General features: G+C 40.0%; 1 protein-coding gene across 2 annotated transcripts in view; it reads right to left on the reverse strand.

The window, feature by feature from the left end:
* The window catches only part of Dnajc13 (DnaJ heat shock protein family (Hsp40) member C13), a 105,739-nt gene that overhangs the window by 61,878 nt on the left and 23,942 nt on the right, over positions 1-19,919 (reverse strand). The window contains exons 3-19 of one of the 2 annotated variants that reach the window (XM_028756581.1): positions 19,192-19,267; positions 18,308-18,457; positions 17,850-17,891; positions 14,097-14,297; positions 11,390-11,596; positions 11,200-11,295; positions 10,563-10,654; positions 9,370-9,536; positions 9,177-9,256; positions 8,920-9,089; positions 8,328-8,427; positions 6,761-6,868; positions 5,121-5,276; positions 4,284-4,340; positions 2,361-2,482; positions 1,084-1,159; positions 746-841 (exon numbers count right to left, since the gene is read on the reverse strand). In XM_028756581.1, the coding sequence (XP_028612414.1) occupies positions 746-841; positions 1,084-1,159; positions 2,361-2,482; positions 4,284-4,340; positions 5,121-5,276; positions 6,761-6,868; positions 8,328-8,427; positions 8,920-9,089; positions 9,177-9,256; positions 9,370-9,536; positions 10,563-10,654; positions 11,200-11,295; positions 11,390-11,596; positions 14,097-14,297; positions 17,850-17,891; positions 18,308-18,457; positions 19,192-19,267 (1,996 nt within the window). Of the gene's footprint in view, positions 1-745; positions 842-1,083; positions 1,160-2,360; positions 2,483-4,283; positions 4,341-5,120; positions 5,277-6,760; positions 6,869-8,327; positions 8,428-8,919; positions 9,090-9,176; positions 9,257-9,369; positions 9,537-10,562; positions 10,655-11,199; positions 11,296-11,389; positions 11,597-14,096; positions 14,298-17,849; positions 17,892-18,307; positions 18,458-19,191; positions 19,285-19,919 lie in introns of both variants that reach the window. The other variant, XM_028756582.1, reaches the window with a different exon arrangement.

Here is a 19,919-nt window from a genome sequence, read left to right on the forward strand (position 1 = left end):
TTAATTTCCTATACAAGAAACCTTAGCCTCCCCACTCAAGTTGTACGATGATCTGTTTTCAAAAGATACAAGTAGGGTGAACACAAACTCAGGAGTAGGACTGCAGAAGATGACTGAGGAATGTTACAGAGCATCACAAGAAACGCTTATGTCATCTACTCAGGGATAAGACATTAATGTCCATCCATCCATCCATCCATCCATCCATCCATCTATCATCTGTCCATCTGTCTGTCCTTTTAGAGACAGTCCCACTCTGTAGCCTTGGCTGTTCTGAAGACCACCAGGCTGGTCTTGAAGTCATAGAGCTCTGTCTCTGCCTCCCAAGTGCTGGCATTAAAGGTGTACACCATTACACCCAGCTCAGGACATTAATAATTAACAGAGATACTGACAGAGGAAAAGTTACAAGTAACTTTTATTCAGTATTTATCCCTTTATAGAGATTAACTCTATATTCTTTATAAAATACTACAGACACTCGAAATTTCTAACGAAAGACATTCTTGAATATATTATCAGTAATGGATTAGAGAAAACCATACCATCATTAATACAGTTAGATTGTGGTGACAGTGACATAACTCTGTGATTGTATAAAAAGTTAATTGTATAAAAAGTACAACATCTTGTGAGGTATAACTGTCAGCACTCAGAGCAGCTCTTTACTTCAGGTTTAGTCTTCCAGAGACGAGAGCAGCACAGCATGGCAGCATCTCAGCCCCAGTCTTGAGAGCGGACTTACCATTGCTATTTTCACATTGTCTCTGACGTGCATGCGGTCTGCATCCTTCTCTGGAACTGGATCTGAACTGTCCAAGTATGCCAACAACCCTGGTGGCTAACAGCAAAATACAAAATACATTTTCAAAATAAAAGAAAATTCTGCCTTCAAAGCCCAAACTCAGAACTTTAGTGTTCTCAAACACTACAGTTTGTCCACTGGAGCAGCTCTGTGTAGATGCCCAAGAGTGCACACCTTCTCAATTAGGTAATTGATGGTACCTCAATTTGATGGTAAATAACACCATCAAATTCTGTCTGATAGGCATAAAAGGCTTTTCATTTTCTCAGCAGACTCACCAAAATGCGTTTCAACAAGTTTGTGGCAGTTGTGTTATCAGCAGTCCAGAGTCCCACTAGATGTCTACTTAGCTGCCTGAAAAAAGCAGATGTTGAGAAAGATTTCTGCTTTAGCTCAGCTAGAACAGAAAGGAATTTTAAAGAACAAATTTCATAATTATAAGAAATATGTCTACATCTCAATAATTCAGATATTAGAAACTGTCAAAAATGAATATATGAAGAGGAACTTTAAACACTCTTCTAAATATTAATGGATTTCTTCTAGTTTAAAGTGCTTCCCTGGTAGCGACACTAATTTGTTTTAAAGCATTACTCTCTTTTACCACACTGGTTTATTGTCTGTGTGTGTTTGTATGTGTGTGTGAGTGTATGTGTCAGAGGACAATTTGTGGAGTATGTTTCATCTTTCATTATACGGGTCCAGAAGACTGAATTCAGCTTGGTAGGCTTGCTGGCCACTGCCTTTTTTTTCCAGGTGAGCCATCTGACTGGTTTGAATTTTTAATGGCATGAACATGACATAGGTTCTTACCCATTTAAAGAAAGCAAAAAATAAAATACGTGTATGCACACACACCAACTAATTTGACTCAATACAGTTAGTTTGTGTGACAGATACTAACGAACCATGCATGAGTGGTTTATGCTACTACTTATAAAGTGGAAACTGTAATTTCAGAATCAGGTGTGCTCTGGGCAGTTGAGAGAGTCATGTATCAGAAGCCATAGAGTTAAAATGGTGGAACTCAGGCGACCTGGAGTAAACAAGGCAATTTATGTTGTCCTAAGTGACAACTGGAAGAAGGTGGTTCATCAGAGATCTGGAACAGGCCTACTTCAGGGTGGAATTATGTTTAAGACTTTTTTTACTCTCTTTCTTTCTTTATTAGAGTACCTAACTGACCAAATTGACTTAAAAATTAACTCTATGAATGCTTCCCGTGTGGGGCTGTGTGGTGCAAACAGTCACAGGAAATAAACGGCCTGGGCCTATGATGAGGATTTATAAGCTTGTAGATAGACTTTCTTACACTCTCATCCCACGACTGTGAATTAAGACTCTGACAACAGAAAAAGGAACCTGATCCTCCCACCATAACCCTATCGCAAATCATCCATGAACGGGGACAACGGTCACTGCAGCATAAGCCTTCATGGAACTGCATGGATCAAAAGAAAATGGAACAGTTGTACAATCCCAATGCTCCTGCCTTATACAATGTTCAAATCTAATCTAGAGAGAAAGTTAATTTACAGGGACTCCAGCAACTTACCTATTTGTAAGCATGCGCTGATCTGAACTGATTGTAAACATCGCAGTGTGTAAGTGTCGAGGTAAGGCGCCCTCACTTAGGGCGAGGTCCTGCATCTTAGTAGCAATCTCTCTGTCACCTTCCTTTGGAAAAAGGGAAAGATGGTACCTAAAACAGCAATCTAGAACAAACTCTTTCAACTTTTTTTTTTTTAAAGATTTATTTATTTTATGTGCACTGTTGCTGTCTTCAGACACACCAGGAGAGGGCATCAGATCCCACTACAGATGGTTGTGAGCCACCATGTGGTTGCTGGGAATTGAACCCAAGACCTCTGGAAGAGCAGTTAGTGTTCTTAACCACTGATCCATCTCTCCAGGCCCCTCTTTTAACTTTATAACACCAAACACCAGGGACTTCAGCTAATTTTAAAGATGTTGTCTTTAGAATGAGACTTAGTTTCCAGCTAAATTATACTTTGCTCAATTTAAGATTTAAAGTAGGATGACTTCTACAGTATTTACTAGCTAGTAACAGGAAAAGGTAGCTGAAGGAGAATACCAATTCTTATCAAAGACACATTCAAGTCAGGCTTGCTTTTGCTACAATCATTTTTAGGTCAATTATGTGGTTAAAGGACAGTGTGGTGTAGCAAAACTCCTCATTCCAGTTCTTGTGGGTTTTCCCCCCCAGAAAACACAACTTTTTCTTTAAGGTTTATGTATTGTTTGAGGTACTTGCCAAGACTATGTACATATTATATCTTTTAAAGACATGAGGTACAATCATTGGCTATACATTTAAGTGTGATTTGTATGTAATGACCAACGTTAGCGCCTTGTTTCTAAAGGATGACTGGTTCTAGCACTGCAGTGGCAGAATGCTGGGAGAATGGTTGCGAGGACCCTGTTTGACATCGGAGTCCTAACTGCGACTCCATGCCATAAGCTCTGCAGAAGTCAAAGATGAAGCTAAAACTCTGTAAAGAACCTGTTAGCTAGAGAGGGAGAATTACACTTCAGCAATGTGTGTGTGTACACTAAACACGCACAACAGAAGCAAAAGCCGTCCATCCTCTAACCAGTTTGACATCTACATCTTTCTGTCTGTTTGTCTGTCTTTATTTTGCCTATAAAATACTTAAGGGCAAACCAATTCTTTGCTTTTTATCAAATTGTTTTTATGCATACCACATCAGCCATGTTTTGTGAAGAACAGAACCGCTTACATTTTATCCAAATTGCTAGTATGACATAAAAATACAGGCACTCAAAAGCCATTTAGATGGATGTCACTATAAATATCACAGAATGCAGCTACTATTTAATAACTATGATTTTATCTTTCAAAAAAAATTTTTAAAGATTTTATGTGTATTAGTGTTTTGCTTGCACGTATAATCAGTACAATACATGCATGCATGGCAGAGGGCAACAGATCTCCAGGAACTGAACTGGAATACTGCTGTGAGCCACCATTTCTGTGCTGAGAATTGAACCACTCTCCTCTGTGAGAACAATCAGTGCTCTTAAGCACTGGGCAACTCTTCAGCCCACAGTTTTCTCTCTTAAAGAACACAAGGCAGAGGGACTTCTGTTGCCGCTCACAATGACATCCTTCTCCCATTAACTCTTCCATATCAGATCCCTGCAGTCGCAGTACTTCGAGCTCAGCAACCCCCAACATCAAGGAGAGCGATAGGGATAAAAAGCTGACTTTATGTCACAACAAATAAACAAGGTGTGAATGCAGTATCTGGAGATGATAGTGTACGTTCATTCTCAGTGTGACCTCTGCCCTCAAATTCTGAATTAAATCTAAAACTACTCTTATCCAGAGAGTAACAAGTTTTCCCTCAAAGACTGAATGGCAATGCTATCAACTTCAATGAAAAGAATCAATCAATATTCCAGGAACTGTAAGATTTCAAAATGATTCTCTCACCTCTATTATTGCCTTCATAACCAATCCAGCTCCCTTCACAATCGCCATGGAAGGATGCTTTAAAAACGAAGGGGGAAAGATCAGTGAATAAAAGAGAATTTTACTTGACACATTTAGCTGTTCTGCTTAAGGAACAAACAGTTTGTGCAAGGTGATAAGCCACAAAGTTAGGGAAAGCAACTAACTAGAAAAACCAATTAGGAAAAGATCCATCTCAAACTCAGATCAGAGCTTAGATATAAGCATGTCAGGTTTATGACAGCTTAGGAAACAGGCAACACTAACATGAATAACAATATATACTATAATTAATAGCACTAAAATCACAAATACATAAAATATGTATACAAATATATGACTACAATAAACACTACAGTATCATAGAAAGTAACAAATATTTTCCAGTGCTTATGAACAATCTGGCAAAAACTCACCTTGACTATGTGGACATTTGTAAAGAAAGGGAACTTTAAGCCTATCTAGGAAGCAAGGGAGCTTTTCACTACATCTAAGCTAGCAAAGTATACACAACAATGGCCAATAGCATGAGAGGTCTACATATAACACCAAGAAACCTGTGGGTTAAAAATCTGACATGGTGATGTTCAAAGTTATGCTGTCACAATGGAAGCATGCACGTATATACATACAAATGTGCACACACAATTTAAAACACTCTGATCCAGATGTGGGTGGAGCTCAGTAGCACAGTGCCTGCCTGGGACACAGGCAAGGCCCTAAATGACTGATCCTGTACTTTGAAGGATAGAGAAGCAATAATTCTTAAAGGAGTCTTTCAGACAGTGCAGTTATTAGACAAGGAACATGCAAACTCACCTGAAAGAGTTTAAAAAGGGTTCTTCCATTGGAGGCTACCATCTCTAAGAGCATATCAAACTGCTGCCCTTCGGTTGTCTCACTATATGGAGCACAGAGGGCAAAGGTAAGGAAGTCCAAGAGTGAACTAATTACTAGGGCACCAGTCCCATGATCCTGAAAGAAAGCAGCACACTGCTTAGAAACAGACGCAGGGAGCTTTAGCCCCAACACAGCAATGACACGCTCCTTTTCCTCATTCTGGGTGTCAGACGGAAACAATGACTCAAATTTTTCAACAGAGATTCAAATGTTCATGGTGCTTGAGTATTTATTAGTTAATATAGTAAACCCACTCTTTATCATTTTTAAAGAGCATAATTAAAATTCAAGATTATTTAACATAAAACCTCAAGAGAATAACTCAAATTTCTCAAAGTGCATTCTAACTAAAGGTAATGTGTTACTGAGTGGAGGGAGGGAGGGAGGGAAGAAGACAGAGAGACAGACAAAAAGAAATTAAGTATGAGACAGACAGACAGACAGACAGACAGGGGGAAGGAGGAAGGGAGAGAGAAGGAGGGAGGGAGGTAGGGAGGGAAGGAAGGAAGGAGGGAAGGAAAGAGACAGACAGAGAGAGAGACAGAGAGAGAGAGACAGACAGAGAGACAGACAGAGAGAGACAGAGAGAGAGACAGGGGGAGGGAGAGGGAGAGAAAGAGGGAAAGAGAAAGGGAAAATGGGGGGGAGGGAGGGAGATGTGTCAATAAATCAATCACAGAGCTGCAGAGCTGGCTCAGCACTTAAGGATATTTGCTGTGCTTTCCAGGCAACCTGGGTTCGATCCCCAGCACCCACATGACGGGTAAGCTCAAAATAGTATTTATTCCAGTTCTAGAGGATCTGATGCCCTCTTCTGGTCTCCACTGACAATGCACCCATACGGCACAGATATACAGGTAGGCAAAACACACACATTTAGTAAAAATGAGGAAAAAAAAGAAAACCAATCTAACAATATTTGTAAAACTGTGGCAATTTTATTGTGTTCATAAAATTTATATCCTCTATGAAGTTCAATGCCTCAGGGACTGGTAGTCAGCTATAGTGAGACTTATTCTTATAACGACTTATTCCGTAACTTTTTTTTTGGTTTTTTGAGACAGGGTTTCTCTGTATAGCCCTGGCTGTCCTAGCTAAACATTTTATTTTTTTAAGGAAGAAAAAAAATTGAAATATTCTTATAAGCCGGGCGGTGGTGGCACACGCCTTTAATCCCAGCATTTAGGAGGCAGAGGCAGGTGGATTTCTGAGTTTGAGGCCAATCTGGTCTACAGAGTGAGTTCCAGGACAGCCAGGGCTATACAGAGAAACCCTGTCTCGAAAAACCAAAAAAAAAAAAAGAAAAAAAGAAAAAAAGAAAAGAAATATTCTTATAAAAGTCTAAAGGGCATTTCTGGTATTATTTTCCATTTTCTAGTTAGCTAATATTATTAGCAACCTCCAATTACTATAGTAAAGTCCAGGAGTATTTTGTTACTAGTGACAAATGAACTGTAACCATTTGAGGGACAGGCACTGTGACAAAAACAAGTTTACACCATACTTCTAGGAAATCTCTGAATCACATCTCCCATGAAGAAAAATTAATTACAACTTACCACATGGGAATTAAATTTCTCCAATAAGTTTTCCAGAAACTTCTTTGAAGAGAGAAGAGAAGCTTTGTTTAGCTGCTCTTGTCTTAAGTCATAGTCATCATGCATGGGCTGTTGATTAAAGAGGGAAATTCATAAGCAGTGTCCTGTGCTGGCGTCACAGAAAAGGTATTTACAGAGACATTCACTCCACATGGAAGCAATTAAAAACCACAGCCTTTAAATCCATGGCAGAAGGAAACCTTGTGATGAGAAGCAGACACAGCTGACAGTTCTCGCGTCTCATCAAAGGTGGTAATTTCCCCAACAAGTAACTGAACATGATCTTTTCACAAGTTACTGCACAAGCACTGCTCTTTCTCAACAGTCACAGGCCTTCTCACCAAAAGGGAAACAACTCCTCATCCCAAGACCTTTATAATTTAAATTTGAAATGATGAAACTCAGAATTTAAAAGCAAGTGCTAAAATTGGCAAAGTAGCAAATACTGAAAGGGGACTGTCCTTTGACTGCTGATGCCTGTACGGTGGTCAGAGGAGAGCTCAGATCCTAACCTGACCAGAGGCTTAGGCAAGGGAAGCAGGTGACTACCTGAGCCTCAACATCCTCAGCTGCACAACCAGACTGCTGGGACAACCACAGGCAGTCCTGTACACAGCCAATGCAGAAACTCAGCTGTTTGACAAAAGTTATGTTCTAGCTTAATTCTTTAACAGAATTATTTAGAATACTTAAGATAAGAAACTTTAATTCATTTTGGGGAATAAATATAAGGTGTTACACATGTGATTATGCATGTCTGTCCTCTGTCACTAAGATTGCCTACAAAGCTTTACATACAGAACAATCCCAGATAGTACACAAAACCCTGAGATAAATGAGGAACTTGGAAGTACTGAATAGCTGTCACTCTCTCCATTCTGTGTCACTAAGCTTCATCTGTGCCACTCAGCTTTCATGTGTCGCTTCCTCAGCCTGTCATCACCCCAACTCACCATCTCTTTCTTTGCAAGACAATTTTTCTCTCTCCTCCATGTTCCACCAGAGTGGGCTTGATAAAAGTCATGTGATTTTTCCCTTGTTGAGAAGTCTTTCAGTTGATGTTATAAAAAGACAAACCCAGGTCTTTGTTCTGGGGGAGAAGGCTTTTACATGAGTTCCAATCACCCACCCTCGCCATCTCACACACACCTACAATCACTCCCTGTTGTGTGTGCTTCTCATGCATGTTTGTGGACACGCCATCTTCCATGTGAGGAAAAGCCTATCAAGAACTGAAAGATCCCTACTCAAGTTTTGAAATGCAGACACACCGAGACGCCTTCTCCTCACCACCACCAATCACTAAGTGCTGCACCTCAGGGGTGCCATGGGCTCCGTTTCACATTGCACACGTGAGACTACTTCACTAGCCTGCCAGCAAGCTTGGAAGGAGCTGCACACAAAACACCAGTTAGTACACAGGATGTGCTAACTGAAGAAACAAATGGCCATGACAACAACTTAGGGAATGCACAACTATGGATTTATGGGAAGGAAAGCCTGCAGTCAACCTAAGAGGAGTACTCACACACATGAGGGCACAGAGCATATCCACAGCCGCGTGGATGACTCCATTGTTGCTTCTCTTGAGTGCTTTCACTACCTTCATTCCTAGGCGCTCCCGAAACCTTTCACAACAAACACCAAGTACAGAACAGAATGTCACACTTATTATTATTAAATTATACAGCATCTTAAGTTTCCACAGTGGCACGGTGTCAGTTACATGTTCAAAGTTCCACCTCTGGAATGCACTTCCCTAACCATATCTGCTTTACCAGGAAACCTTTCTAGTGTTAATGAAAAGGCAAAAAAGTAATTGAAACCACTAACACAGAAGTCAGTAATATTACCAGTGACTCCGGGGCCAATGAAGCACATCAGCCCCACCTATCTTCCTTTTTCATTGCTCAAGGATGAGAACTTCTAAACCATTGTATGTAAGAGATTTAGCTCGCATAAAAAAAATAAATTATTCAGTATTTTCTATTTTAAGTTGTTCAAAATCTTCACATAAAGTTAGGTTCTAAAAGCAACATGCATGGCTTTTTCGTAGTCATGGAGATTAAACCCAGAGCCCTGGACATGAGGCAGCAAGCCCTCTACCAGGGCTAACTTACTTTGGAAGCTGAGTGAAGGCCAAGAAACCAGCTTTGGAGGCTACAAGCCTCCTCACAGCTTGGAACTGGCTCTCAAGTTCTGCATTTGAAGCAACGACATCCCCCTCTTGAGACAACAGTGCTGTTATGGCATTATTGATTAGCTTTTCCTTGTTTTCTGAGAAGAGACCCTAGGTAAGCAAAGAGTAAATATTTGAGGTACATTTCCACAGCAAAAGCTAGTGACAACGAACAGAGCACAGCACAACCTATCTTACATCCTGTGTTACTGCATGCAGAACTCCACTGTAGGAAATGTTAGCGTTGAACCTGAATACAGCATCTGCAAAGTTGCCATCTGCAAAGAGATGAGAAGGTTCAAGGGGAAGATTTAAAACTTTGCATTCCCAGTTTTTAAACTACTGTCCTGTTGGGGTGTGGAAATACAATGACATTGAAGCAAGTACTTACTAGGAGGTGCAGCTAGGAATCTGAGGTGAAGGCTCTCAACTTCTTCGTCTATAGGCATGCTGAGCAACCCCCATCGCTGGCCTTTGTGGGTCGGTGTCATCTTAACACAAACATCTCTGTTACCAGAGGCTCTTACTCCATCCAGCAAACTTGCTAACAAGGAATCTCTAAGCAAAGTCAAAAGCAAAAGCTTTAGGTTTGATACTTAAAGAGACTTTGGGTCTAGAGGGCAGCACAGGCCTTTCTGCAGGTAATGTGCTAAAGGATTTACTCAGGTTCAATGGGGTTTGTTCAGTACTGGGGTTCAGCATGAACGGCAGAGTTCCAGGCTCAGAGCAGTCCTTTACCCTATTACTGATGACCTGGTATGAGGTAGATAAAGCATGACTTCTGTGCTTCTTGGTTTAGCTTGTCTACAGGTTATCTATCTTTAACAGCTTTCCTTGGGCCTAACATACAAATCACAAAACACACTCCATTAAAATCTTTCAAAATTTTGTATAAATTAAAACAGTTGGACAATCATAATCCAGTTTATACACATTCTGAACACCACAAAAAGTGCCTCTGTATCTATTTGGAAAAACTCAATCTCTGATGTAACACATCTACTTTTGATTTTGGTTTAAAACGTCCAAAAGAGCAGAACCATACAGCATGTAGTCTCATGTGTCTTGTTCATTATCTGCTTTTACAGTTCACCCATATTGCTGCTTGTATTAGTGCCCAGGGTCTGCACTGCTGCAGAGGCACCCACTGTGTGGAAACATGACACTCTGGGTGCCCACTCTAGTTCATGATACATGCAATCTTTCTAGGTTTCGGCAATACTGAAATGTTACCATGATTATAAGTGTTTCTGTTAAGATGGTCACCTTGACAATACCCAGAATCACTGATGAGACAAGCCTCATCTGGAATACGTCTGTTTCTGGATATGCATATCAACACAGACCAGGTTAACTGAGGTCATTTAAAATATGCAGAAATGTCTTCTCCCAAATTAAATAATTTCAAAGTTTCAGATTATCTTTGTTTTACTCTTCATTGACTAATTTGTTTGTCCTGCACATACTATGATCTCAAAATTATAAAATAAAGGACACACAAATGCACACGCACGCACATACACACACACACACACACACACACACACACACACACACACACACACAGAGGTAACCCAACCCTACCTTTCTGTTGAGGAGTATTTCCGAACTTGCCCTTTTATAAACTCAATGGTAAAAAGTTGTGGGTTTTCTGAGTCACAAACCAATGCAAAGACCTAAGAAAAACAAAATTCAAACAAAAAGTTTACCCAAACCCCTAGATGTTTAGCTCTATAGTATTTCATTGTAAAAACCAGACATTTTTTCTTGTAAAGTCAATATTCACAAAATGTAACCTGCTTATAATATCAGAATTTAAGAATCATTTAACAGTTTCATTCAAATTTCATATGCAACTATGGAAATAAATGTTCCATTCTTTGTATATTAGGAAGTTAATGTTTATATTCTCCATTGTCTTAAAACTAATAAATAAAAGGTTAATAATTAAAGATCATGCCTGTTTCCCATTCACTTCTGTTGTTGTAGCTGATTTTTGAGACAAAGCCTCATGTAGACCAGGCTAGCCTTGGACTTGATATGTAGCTGAAGCTGGCTTAGAACCCCTGACCCCCTGCATCAACCCCTCAAGTGCTAAGCTCACAAGCGTGAGCTACCATGCCAGCCTGTTTCTCATTCCTTAGAAACAAGTAAATATTAAAGCAGAAACTTAAGTTTATCAGTAGGAAGCTGGCTACTCAAGCCAAGCAGGCTTACTCACTTCTCCCAAGGGCTTCAATGTTGCAATGTTGTAGGTTGCTGGATCTCGTTCTACTAAACATGTTTCTGTGACTGCTAGAACTCTTTTCACAGGTTCCTTCAAACAATAAAATGGAAATATGTTTAAAAGTTATTAAGGAAAACTGTCAAAACACTAGAACAATTTTTTATATTCAACACACAGCTCTTACCGAATGTCTAGGAGATATTTTTTGGACTACAAACTCTGCCAAAGATGTGATAGATTCATCAGTGCTGTATTTTCCAAAACGAAGATTCAAATACTGCTCAAATTCCAAAGGTTCCTTCCTGATCCGCAGGGAGATGCCTATGTAGTTGCCAGCATGTTCTATTGCACTTTTAATGATCTCTTCTCTTTGCTCTGATGCAAATAAATGCTGCACAGATTTTTAAATTTCTAAGTCAGGAATCAAACAACTACAATAGGACCATATTTACTTAACACACATGAGAGAGACGAATGTAAGACTAAAGGTGACAGAATATACTGGGTAAATAAACAGTGTATTGTAGTTAAAAGGCAAATACTAAATTAAAAAAAAAAAAACATAGTTTGCAATATGAAGCCATAAGCAAACTCAGCCAACAGGCATTATCCCATAACATCTCAGAGCCTCGTTACCAATCACCACTTGTACCAAACAGCATGCCACCTTCCAAGGAAGAACCCCAAGACTATGAAGGTAAGTGGGCATTGTGGAGTAGCATTTCATTTTAATCAAGGCAGCTCTGCATTGAACTATTTTGGACAGTGGTTTTCTTGCAAAATTACATTAAAGAATATTTGAATGTTTATAATCATTGGGGACTGTTGCTACAAACAACAGTCAATGCTGTGCCACACAGCTAAGTAAAAAGATTTGCACTGGGTGCCTGGAGACCAGAATTGCATTAGATACATTGCAAATGGCAGGCTAGAAATGACCCACTAAGATTTTTGTTTTGGCCAGAAAAAGAAAGTTACAGCTATTTTTGCTGAGAAACCCTGGTCAGATCATGTTTATAAACATGACTTTATTCCTACCAACTGAGCAGTTACCATAGACACAAAGGAATTAAAGATTGGCTAACTAAATCTGTTATGCTATTACATTTGTAGTAAATGATTCATTTTGGTTAGTAGCTTTTACAAAACTATAGAACAACTCAGTTCTATCACTCAGTATATGAGAAGGTCTGGGTCCAGGACCCATATATCTGCAGATGCTAAAGCCCCTTAAGTGGTACAGTGTTTACATGTAATCTATATGTTCTCTGTACACTTTAAACCATTTCTGAATCCTTATAATACTGAGTACAAGTGTTGCACTACAGTAGTGTGGTGTATTGTTTAGGGAATGGCCACTGAAAAGTTCTATCAACTTAGTACAGGTACAAACTTTTCCTTAATATTCTGACCCCTCGTTGGTTGATGCGTGGATGGAGAAACCATGGATATTGAGCTAACTGTACTTAGGAGATAATTTACATGAACTCTTCCTGTCATAAGCAATAAAACGTGCTAGCAATAAAAGGAATGTCCTAACAGATATTGCTCCACTGTAGGGCCTGGTGGAGTAACTGTGACAGGCTGTCACATGACTGAATTAGGCACACTTCCCACCAAGAGGTCAATCACAGCAAAGTCCAGGGAGGAGGCAGCATTTGGACAGGAGACCTTAAGTGTAAGTTACTTTAAAACAGGGGAAACAAGTTTTTTTCTTTGGGCTTTCATGTTTTGTGTCTACACTCAGATGTAAGAAAATATCCACCCTGTGTATTTCAAATGAGGGAAACCAGGATGGTATGCATCAACCTAGAAAGCCTGGGACAGAAAGGGCTGAGAGCAAACTGCATAAGTGAGATTGTCTGCATGTCCTTCACTGTGTTTGCTCTCCTTTGGCTACCACCTACCCTCTTAATGCATCTAGGTGATCTGTAGTGCCTCTGCTCTGCTACCTACTACCTACTACAATACCGGGGTACTGTATCCACAGAACACTCAATTCTGGGAATGTTTCATGGACACTAAGATGGCTACAGGAACTAAGACTGTCACGAAAGTGAGTAGGTAAGCCTTTCCGACTATAGACACTAGTACTTACATGTGAGGTTGCCAGCTTAAATTTTATCAAGGAAGGGAAGATTCTGCAAAGATGATCCTATCCACATTACTGTGTAATAACCAGGAATTCAGCATCTTACATAGTGTCTAGTATCTCCCCTTTTCCTATTAACTCAAAATTACAAAACAAAGCCATGCTGCTGGTTCCAGACTTGGAAGTGTCAATGCACACTCACATTTCATAGTACAAACAGCTCAACAGAGGATAGTCCCTAGAACTAGGATTTCTAAATTACATTTTTCAAAGAAAGCTTAGAAACTTTCAGGTATGACATGATGCTGGTCAAAACTACAGCACCTTTTATGGAATGCGACTAAGTATTACATGGTGTGAAGCATCTTATTAAATCACCTCACCAAGTCATCAGACAGGTTCACGACACACGTGCACACATGTATTCTACATAATGTGCATACTATTCTCCTCATTTTAGAGACAGCAAAGGGACTAACCTTAGGTGTCTGTGACACCACAGCCTGCCAGACTCTTAGCACCATACTTCTTCCCAGAAGATACCCACACAGTCAAGTGTGAAAACCATACTTTCTTCAAACTGTTATAAAGCCATGTGTGTTTAAGTTCCTGTGGAGGCCAGAGGACAACCTCACGTGTTGCTCTTCAACCATGGTTGGCTTCTTAAGGCCTAGCCTATTTGTCTTTCCAGTGCTGGGACAGATGGACGACTCAGGTCCTCAGGTACTTCATTGGCTAAGTCATCTCCCCACACTCCAGTTATTCCCTTTGAAAATGTCTTTTTACAAAAACTACTTACCAATCTACTAAATCCTCCATAGAGTATACAAAATCCTCCCTGATAATCAGAAAGGTCTACGAAGCCTTCAATGTTCCTATAATCATAGGAACACAGCACTCTGTTGGTTACAGGATTTATTTGGTCAAAGCCTCCAGGAGTTACTTCCAAAATCACAGGTTTCCGTGTATCACTCCAGTGATGCTTATAGCAGTTGTATCTCTAGAGAGAAGCACAACATTACCTCTAGGATCAAATTTAAGCAGGCCATAAAATAAAGTTACACTGACTGTGTAGTCACTGCTGAAAGGACCAACAATCTAAACACTGAAACTTTTAACAGCTTCTAGACAAACTGCCAGATTGTGAAACTGAGCTAGGGAGACGAGGAGAGTGTAGGACTGCTGATTTCATTAAGAAGGTTCATACAACCGAGGACAGCAAAGACCTAGCTTTTCAATGTGTTGTGAAAGAGTTTTAAATTACACTCTAAGTGGAAAGAGGAAACAAGAGGAAGTCCAGCTGGCAAAAGCATATGCCTATGATGCCAGACACTCTGAGGATGAGGCAGAAGGATCGCTTGGGCCCAGGAGTTCCAGGGCAACGGAAGCAACAGAAGCAACAGAGCCAGACCCTGTTTCAAAAATCAAACAGAGGAGAAAAATACAAAACAAACAAACAAAAAAATAAACCATATATGGCATAAAGCTCCACCCTCAAAAAGAGACCCTAAAATCATACATAATATACAGCCATGCCCTAAAAGGAAACATTAGATAGAGAAATGTATTCTGAGTGAGTTCTGAGTGAGTTTTCTAAGGAAAAGGATTTCAACTTTTGATTAAGTTGAAATTCTAGGGAAGTCATAGTATTACATTTAAAGACTTTGTGTTGGCCCAGTACATTAGCATACAATTTATCTATACCCCTCCCTCCCAAAAATTTCTGAAGCCAAAGTTTTACCAGTGGTATGATTTCTTAATCATAACTGAAAGGTTATCTTTGAGTTCTGATCACAATAGTAAGCACAGTACCCTGGGGATGATGAGATCCCTGTGCACATCAGACTAGCTGGGCATAGGATCATCAGCATGACTGATAGCCTTTTACTCTTAAGTTTTTCCTTTTTATGTTTTTATTATTTAATTAGCATAATGTGCTTAAACATGTGTCAACACAATTTCTGTGGTTCTCCTTCCCCCACCTCTAGTTTCATCTTTCAGAAAAGGTTTAATGAAGGTTATTAAGGAAAATGACATGGCACAGAAGAAAACAAATGTAAATGAGATAAAGTAGGAGACAGAGAAAGGGAAGACAATTTGCAAACTGTAAAATGCTATACTCTGATGTCAGTTTCCCATCCTCTATGAAGAATGCACTGCACCATTCTTAGAGTAAATCAAAAACAACTATTTTTTGACATCAAGAGAAATTGTCTTACAGGTGTTCAGCAAGAAGTAGGGCACTGCCATCATGAACACTCCCACTGACATCTAACAACTCAATAACGACACTCACGGGCCCAGCTCACACCCGTGGCCTCACACACTGTTCTATAGTTTCATACCAAGAAAAGTTCCACAGAAAGAATTCTGTAGAAAAGACAAAAGTGTCTATATCACCAAAGAAGACAGTTGGGCCCCTGAAGATGGTTGACAGAGGGCAGATCAACACCATACTTCTCCAGCAGGAAGGACAGTAAGAGAACACCAAATACGGTGGTGTTTGTCTTTTCTTGTGTGTCTGCATTCACATGCTTGACGGCTTCATGTGCATGTGCCTCTGTATATGCATGTGGAGGCAAGAGATCAACATTGGCTGTCTTTTTCTCTGTCTACCTAATTGTGACAAGGTCTTCTCAATGAACCTGGAGCATACTGACTGACTAACCTGGCTGTCCAGAAATCTCCAGGAAGCCCCTTGTCTTTACCTCCTAGTGCTGGGATTACAAGCACGCACCTGGCTTGGCTTTTCAGATATTGGTTGGGGGAGGAGGGTTCTGAATTCAGGTCCTAGGGCTAGCACAGCAAGTACTTTTATCCACTGAGCCATCTTCCCAGCACGATGGTGCTTTTCAACTAGGCTTGCCAGAACACCCAAACTCACTCTACAGGACAGTCTCCATTTCTCTCAGCTGATAGCATTTGCTGATGGAAATGTATCATTATCTCTAAGAACTACTGTTGAGGCCAAGCCTAAGGGAGTTTGAAAGACCGTAATTTAGAGTATATCAAAGGTGACCAAATTCAGCTTATGCCAGCATTTGAAGTAGGAGCCCTGCCCTGTTCTGGAGAGGTGCAGGTGTCATATCCTCTGGTAATACTGTTTCTACCTCAACTAATACAAAAGGGAGATAAGAGATGAAACTACTGAGTTTTGGAAGCAGTTGTCATCAAACAGAGACACAGAAAATTCACCTGAGATAACTATAATAGACACACCAAGCTGTGATTCACAGAAACCCAACAGAAGCTCCTCAATGACAGTACACAAGGAGCTTGTCAGCTGACATGAAACTATCTGAAGTGGCTCCTGGGCAACCAGCCAAGGGCTAGCATTAAAATGAGCAAAGCTTTTGGAGCTTAAACCCAACAGAAAAATGCTCATGGGGAGACAAGAGTTTGAAAGGAGAGGGCCAGCTCTATAAGAATATCGGAGTCCACTTCCTAGAACTGCAGCAAGAGACAATGGTTTCCACCAGTACTAGAATACAAGGTGCTCTTTTCCCCACTATAAAAGGAGAAAGCCATGCTGTGGTACAGTCTGGGATCCCCATTACTTGGAAGGCTGAGGAAGGACATCATCTGCCTGGGCTACTGAGGAAGTTCAAGGGCATCTGTGAAAAACTTAATTAGATCTGTCTCAGTTTCAGACTTTAAAACCTGAGGACTGCAGCTGGAGCTCGGTGGTGGAAAACGTCTTAGGTTTAATCTCCAACGCCAGGGAAAAGAAGTGTATATAAAGGTAAAACCCATACACAGTTAAGAAATGTGATATATCATGAGAAAACTCAAAAGTTCTCTCATTCCTGCTCCCTGGAAGTTTCTGGTTTAATGGAGAGAAAGGCCTGGCTGGGAAAGTCAGGACTCCACTAAGCAATATGGTTTTCCTTAAAGCTGCTAGTACCATGCTGGGCTTTCACACAAACCAGACCCAACAACAGGAACATGCAGAAAGACAGCACCAAACCTCCCAAATCTCAAACCTTCAACAAAGCAAACTGCTACAAGGCTTCCAGCACTGCCACTGTGTGGCGAGGACTCTAAGAAGCACCTGAACGGCTGCACTGCTTGTTGTTTTATGGGTTTTGTGTGTTTAAGCACCGTGCCTACACATGAGCCTGTGGACCACGTGTGTGCCAGTGCCAGCGCAGGTCAGAGTGCAGGGTTATTTGATCCCTTGGAACCTGGGACTGGAACTTGGGATGGTGGTAGGCTGCTATGCAGGAGCTAGGAACCAAACCCTGGTCCCCTGCGAGAACAAGGGGTGTTCTCAACTGCTGAGCTAGCTCGCTAGCCCCTACATCATGTTTAATTCTCTGGGTTTTTAGAGAATAATTTTTTTCTTATCTGACAAAAATAAGTCTGAAATCTGTTTATTGATATTTGGTGGTTCCTCTTAAACCACATTCCTGCCTTTCTCCTGTTGAGAGGCACTAAGGCTGTGTCTCCTTTTGTTTACTCTAACAGGAACACATAGGCTATGGAATGACTTCTACAACAAAGGCAACATTTACTCACATAAGAACGCACACCAATAAATGCCAAATCTTACCCTTCCTGTGATTTTTCCCTCTGCAAAGTCAGTTCTAAATCTCTGAAAGAGAAAACACAAGCACAGTTTGTGAGGACAGACTGGTAAAGAAGGCTTCTGAGCTGACCGTTTCCCCCAAACCAGGTAAAAGCCACAACTTAGTGATTATGATACTAAACTGTTAGGAAATTTATAGTTTAACAATATTTAGTAAAAACTGTAAAGCTTTACTGATGAGCAAAACAGATTAAACATATAATGCTTCATCCTGCCTATACATTTGAAAAGACTAATACACTTAATATAAAGGATTTCCTGATTTATTTATTTATTTATTTATAAATGGAAAAGGTTTCAGTGTCAAGTCAAGGTTACTATAAAGCAGAGGACTGGGCACAGGGGCAGAACTCAGTATCTAGACTTAGGCAGTCATTTCACTTTCAGAACAGAGACCAAGTCTGTGACTAGGGTCTTCTCACCAAAGCTTCTGTAAGCAGCTCTGTTCTGTGCTCTGTAGAAAACTTCAACGTTTCTGACTTTTTCCCACTGCCTTTACGAAATGTGAGGTTGAATTCTGTTCCTTGTCCTTTCCCAACAGGGCTGATGCTGCAAATGTCTCCATAAGGCCACTGGCAAAAAGAAGGAAGCCTTTAACTTTTGCCCTGAGGTAATAAGGTGCACCGTTTGTTTTCATCTCTTGCATTCCATATTCTCTGCTTAAAGGAACAACATTTTATAAACACTGCAGTTTGAGGAGTGAGGAGTAGCGCCTATAGCAATTCTACAATTAAGTTCTCTTAAAGGTTTTTAATTATCAGAGACAGTAACAAAAAAAATCTATATTATGATGTTAGTGTTACTATAAAGCAACTTAAGTAATGAATTAGGGAATAACATTTCATGACTGTACTCCTTAAAAAAGACAAATCTACAAAACATGCCTAATTTAGAATTAAAAACTGGACTATATTTAAGCATGTTTACTTATTCATGTTCAATTAGTCTTGCCTTTACAAACAAGTAATTCTAGTTCTTTGGAAAATCTGTGAACAATAATACTTGTGACATAACTAATATGCTTGAGTAATAGTAACAACTTTAGAAAGAACTAATTTTATAGAGGAGACAGCTAGAAATTGTAACATGTGAAAGTCATTCACTGGAGAGCCTAGAATGTGTGTGTGCGCGCTCTCACACACAACTTACTTCTTTACTTCTAGTCCTGAACACAAGGCATCATGTACACACATTCATCTTCAGACTGACATTCCTCTTCTGAACTGCTGATTTCAGCAGGTAAAACGGGCTGCAATCTTGACTTTTAAAGGTTCGTGTACACCCTCAACAACTTCTATAAAATTACCTGATTTGTTACTTCTAAGGTATTGGGATTATATGTAGTAACTGCATGGGTTCCAACTGAAAAGACTCGCTTATACCTACAAGGAAAGACATGCTTACATTTAGTGTTAAGCAACAAATTATTTTATGAAAATACATATGATATTAACACAAAATGATTACATTTTTCAACATGTTTCAATAAACAGAAACATGTTGGCTGAGCAATAGTTCAATGACGGTTAAATATAGTTTATTTTTATATTTTCAAATTTAATATTCTAAAATGTTATCAAAGTTAAAATCCATCTGCCACTTATTTTAGTGGGAACTATTAATATTACTGCATAACAAAAAATATGACCTTGGGGCTGGAAAGATGGCTCAATGGTTAAGAGCACTGGCTGCTCTTTCAGAGGACCTGGGGTTCAGTTCCTAGCACCCATGTGGCAGCTTACAGCTGTCTATGTAACTCCAATTCCAGGGGATCTGAAGCTCTCTCACACACATATATGTAGGCAAAATACTAATACACATGAAATAAAAACAAAGAAAAGTTATATTTACTTTTAAGGAAGGAAGGGAGGGAGGGAGGGAGGGAGGGAGGGAGGGAGGGAGGGAGGGAGGGAGGGAGGATGGACAAATGAATGAACAAACAAACGACCTCTGGACAAACATGGTGGGTGATATTAGCACAGATTAAATGGGTACAGCACCAGCCAGGATGCGACAAGAATTCTAAATAGGCCA

Source organism: Grammomys surdaster, unplaced genomic scaffold, assembly GCF_004785775.1.
Source record: "Grammomys surdaster isolate TR1022 unplaced genomic scaffold, NIH_TR_1.0 126131, whole genome shotgun sequence".
NCBI classification, from domain to species: Eukaryota; Metazoa; Chordata; class Mammalia; order Rodentia; family Muridae; genus Grammomys; species Grammomys surdaster.